Source organism: Pteropus vampyrus, unplaced genomic scaffold, assembly GCF_000151845.1.
Source record: "Pteropus vampyrus isolate Shadow unplaced genomic scaffold, Pvam_2.0 Scaffold29, whole genome shotgun sequence".
Taxonomy (NCBI): Eukaryota; Metazoa; Chordata; class Mammalia; order Chiroptera; family Pteropodidae; genus Pteropus; species Pteropus vampyrus.
In genome coordinates, this window is record NW_011888810.1 from 1,681,732 (window position 1) to 1,686,701 (window position 4,970).

The window sequence follows — 4,970 nt, forward strand, 5'->3', positions numbered from 1 at the left end:
CTTTCAGATTAAGCCACACCACCACCTCTAAAGTCCTCAGTGCCTATGCTCAACACTATTCCTGGCCATCCTGAGCCTCACTAATATTTTACTTAGGCCAGAGGTCCACTAACTAGACTCCTGCAGAACACTGACATTTTTCAGGAGTAACTGAGTTGCTCCTCCATTATATTTATCAAAAGGTAGTCTCTGCAGAAACAAGTAAGCCAGAACTGAGGATAAAATTTTTCTTCAATGAATTTGCTTTAATACTTGCTGCTTGGCAAGCATAAATCCGTGGCAAAATGAACATCCACACAGCAAGCAAATATTAATGGGAAAACCTCTGAAACTGTCAAACCCGTTCAGATCACCAACTTTGCCCTCTTCTACCCAAGGAAATGGGAACAGGGGTTTTATAAGAAATCCAGTAAAATTGCTCCTGAGAGCACAGGCTATGGAGTCAAATCTGTGGATTCAAGTTATTTCTCTGCCCTTTACTACTATATAACCTTGAGGCTCTCTCAGCCTCAGTTTCCCCATATGTGAATTGAGAATTAATACTTTACATGCTTTACAAGGTTGTTGAGACTATTAAATGAGATAATGCATATAACAATAAAAATGACGATTTTTGCATTTCTTCAGAGTTTACTGCTCTAGGCCTCTGATCTATAATATCTCCTTTAATCCTCCCAATGACCATGACAGATAGACAGCAGTATTATTATGCCCACTGTATAACTGAGAAAACTGTAGTATAGAGAGATGAAGTATCCTTGTCCAAGGTCAACCAGCTGGTAAATGGCTCAGCTCAGAGATAAATCAATCAATGTGCGTTATTGCCATAGTTCATGATGTTCCTTAAGAAGCAATCTACTCTGGGTTCTATAAGCTCTGCTATAGGAACCTCCAACCAGAGGCTTACCGGGTCTCCTGCACTTGTCTCCCCAACCTGCAAATGGAGCCTGCTCTACCTGCACATCTTGCTTTAAGGGTGGATATAAAGATTGGACTACATCTCTGCCCATGAAACTCCACAGGTCATTGCCAGGCTCTAAGGCCACAAGGAAGTGGTAGAGGTGAAGGTGCCACATAATGGCTTCCATAAGGAGTAAGTCTCCAGCCTGACAGGTGGTCCCTCATGAACTACACAGAATAAACCATCCATCAGATGACCAAGTAGACATGCTGCAGTGCAACATGGCTAAGAGCACACACCTTGCAACCAGACTGCCTGGGTCCAAATTCCCCCACACTTTCCTAGCTATATGACCTCAGCGATTATTTGACCTCTGTATGCCTCAGTTTCCTCATCTGTATAATGGGCACAAAAGTAGTACCCACTGCATGGGGCTGCTGTGAGGATTAATGAGTTGTCAAGTGCTTAGAACAATGCTTGATGCTTGGTTATCAATATGTTACCTATTATTATTGATCCAGTCATTCCAGTTCTAAGAACTCATCCAAAGGAAATAATGCAAAAGATGCCCAAAGCCTCACACGTGAAGAAGTTCATTTTAGTGTTAACTAGAAGAGCGAAGACCAGGAACGACCCAAATGGCCATTGATGGGGACATAGCTAAACTGGCACAGCCACCCAGAATATTCTGCAGCACTGAAAACATTCTTTTTTAAAAAATTCCAAGCCACATATTTCATCTAAATTATTTGGCCTACCTGGTTAGACAAAAATGGTAATTAAGAAGATTAGCAATGGAGAAGCCCACAGGTAGGCACGTGGGAAATGAACAAAGCAGAATGACAAGGGCAGGTGCAGGTGGTAGTTACTGCAAATTACACGTAAGCAAAGCCCAGAAGAGATGGCACATCCCAAAATGCAGACAGCTACAGCGTTAGGGTGGTGAGACTAGGACTGACCATTTTATCTTGTTTTCAAAGTGAGTTTTTTAACTGTTATGTCATTTTTCACTCGTAATAATAGTAATTTTTTTTTTCAAGGCATTCACTTCAGCTAGGCAACTGGTGATCAAATTCGGCATGCAGTTATGTTTTAATCTGGCTCAATTAGTAGAGGAAGATTTATCTCTATAACTTGGTGTTGCAAGGATTTAAAAGTGGGGAGATTCCACATAAAACATCTATATTATTGGCTTGTCTTGAGAAATCATTGCCTGCTCTCCGGGAAGGCACTGATGGACTGATCGTGGGGAGTGGCTGCCCTTGGGATAGGCTGTGTGTTCCATGGTCTCCACCATTCCCTGACATCTGGCTGACACGAAGCCATGGCATTCTCACTGCCAAAGCATTTGTCACTTCCAGTAAAAGTTTTCACAGTGAAGCTAAGTCCCCTAACACATTTCGCATACGGCTCCATTTGCCCGCAACTTTTTGAGACTTCATTTCTTGCTGAAAGGGATTTGCTTTGGCAAGGATTTTAAGTTAAAAAGAAATCCACCCCTGGATTTCTACAGAGCCCACCAGTGGGGCCCCTTCCTGAGAACCATCCACTAATCGTGAACCAGACAGCCCCTCGAAGAGAAAGTTCGCTTTATTCTTCCTCCACAGGCCCAAAGTAAATTTGAGATGAAACTGGAGCAAGGAGGAGCTGGGGGCTAAGAGTATAATCCAGCCCTACCTGCATGAAATTAAACAACAGCCGGGGTGGAAACATGAGATAGCGTTCACACTGCAAAGAGGTCAGTGAAACAAATGGAATTTATAAACACCACCAGCTCAGTCGGTGAGCAAGAAACATTTGAAAGACTTTTAATTAGAAACTGTTTGGCCCAAAGGTGGTTCATCGAACTTCGGAATTTTAGCAAGGCATAGTCATATTTGGATGGAATTCTATTAACCTCTTCCCTGAAACTAGATGTCACATGGTCAATCATCGTTTCTTCAAAAAAAGAAAAAAAAATTTTTTTGGCAAGTTTTCCAAAATGTTCCCTTGCCCTGTTATAACTAGGGGGTGGACTCCATGTCAATCTGAGGACCAGGAAATAGTGTGAAATAAAGGTGAGCACTGTACCATAGAAGGATTGATTTCACTGGGATCCACATACATTCTGCTGACGTCATACAGGGAGTTTACATCTCTTTCCTGAAAAAGAACAAAATAAAATAAGTGGAACTGTCCATGCTCCAAGCACCCTTGTGGTTTCCTACCCTCGGATAGAAGAGTTGAAACTTCACAGTTTATTCATGCCTCATGAGTAGAGACAGTAAGAAGCTATAAAGAAGTTTCTCGAAACTTGGAAACTTTACCCCAAAAAGAGAAAGGCTCCTCTCCTGGCCTACTGTGTGTCAGACACTGTGCTCCTTTGTAAAAACACAAACCCCAAGTGTGCTAGAGCCCCTTATGTGTCTCTTCTGACCTGCATTCATGGTCAACAGCTTGAAACTGGCCACCATGGAAGTATTTACACCACAGAAATTGACAAATGCCACAAACCGGGGCTTCTTTCCACAGAGAGCTGGTTAAACATTTTCCCACTGAAGGCCCATCCTACCCCCTGCCTCTCTCTCACTGGGCTCTGGCCACTCCAGCTGCCATTCCGTCCCTCAGAGTCACCTCGGGGCTTGTGCCATGGCTGCTGCCCCACACAGAGGTGGCTTCACTCACAGCAACCTTGGCTGATTCACTTCCTCTTCCAGGTTTCAGCTCACATTTTAACCCTCTGCAGGAGGCCTTTTCTTGACCTCCGTGACTCCAATCCGATGTAATACCCACCCCTTGTGGCATCACCCTGTTTGATTGTCTTCAGCTGTAATTCGCTCTCCCTGAAGGCATCTTATTTATGTGATTATATGTTGTCCAGCTCCCCCGCCTAGAACCTAAATTTCCCAAGGGCAGACTTGTTCAACCATACTCCCAGTATCTAGATCAGTTCTGGCACATGGTAGGTAAACAATAAATCTCTTTTCAATAAGTTAATGAAGGCACCTGATACGGACTGAGACATAGTAATCAGAGCAGGTCCCTTTTCTGCTCAGAACCCTCCAATAGCTCAGAGTAAAATCCAGTGTCTTACAATGGCCTACACCATGCAGTCCCCTATTAATCCCCATCATTATTAAGTTCTACCCCCACCCTGTCTCACTCAATTCCAGGCACACTGGCTGCTTCTCTGTACCTCCAGGCACACACACCCTCACCTCAGGACCTTTGCACTTGCTGTTCTTTCTTCCTCCACATAGCTGCATGACCCACTGCTTCACCTCCACTAACGTCTGCTCGAATGTCTCCTTCTCAGTGACATCTTCCCAGACTACCTTTGAGAACTGCAACCTCTTCCCCATCACTCTGTATCCACTTATCCATCTGCCTGGTTTGTTTTTCTCCATAGCAGTTATCAATGACTGACATGTGCTCTGTATTTTTTTTTTTGTCTCATTTATTATCTGTCACCTTCATACTAGACTGTAAGCAGCATGAGGGTGGAGTCTTTGCTCACTGTTCAATTTTGCATCCCTGGGACCTAGAGCAGTATCAGATGCGTGGTAAGTACTCAATAAAGGTTTGCTGAACGAGTGAACAGATGAATTGTAACCTCAAACAAGATATTCCACGAATCACTAGCGAGTCAACCTCCTACCATATTGTAGCGTTCCAGGAGCTCGGGGGTCACGGGGTAGCGCAGTTTCATCTTTCGGTAGAGCGCGTGCTTCTCGTAGTAACTGACGAGTTCCACCAGGCTCTCAAAGTAGGCAGAGGTCCCTAGCACAAAGTGCCGGCCATCCCGGTTGATGCGACAGTGCTTCACCTTGCCCTTGGCCCTGGAAGAGGAAGACCACACCAGGCTGACAAGCTGAGATCCTGGCAACCAGACAACCGGCCTCTTAGAAAGAATCTAGTTGTAAGACACTGGCTATTATCCATCCTTAGAGGACCAGATAATAAAGAGGATGTAGTGCTCCTATGGAATACAATGATGTGGGTCTTTTCAAAACAGGAGAACCTGTATCTCAGAAGAAATACTGAGTGACTCAACAGCTCTTCTTACCCTTCCACTCCTCCCCAACTACAG

The 4,970-nt window shown here is 44.2% G+C and overlaps 1 protein-coding gene across 1 annotated transcript in view; it reads right to left on the minus strand.

Annotated features, from left to right (window-relative positions):
• The window catches only part of PLCG2 (phospholipase C gamma 2), a 186,399-nt gene that overhangs the window by 53,664 nt on the left and 127,765 nt on the right, over nucleotides 1-4,970 (minus strand). Inside the window, exon 21 of the mRNA XM_023528590.1 lies at nucleotides 2,972-3,043. Within this exon, the coding sequence (XP_023384358.1) occupies nucleotides 2,972-3,043 (72 nt within the window). The remainder of the gene's footprint in view (nucleotides 1-2,971; nucleotides 3,044-4,970) is intronic.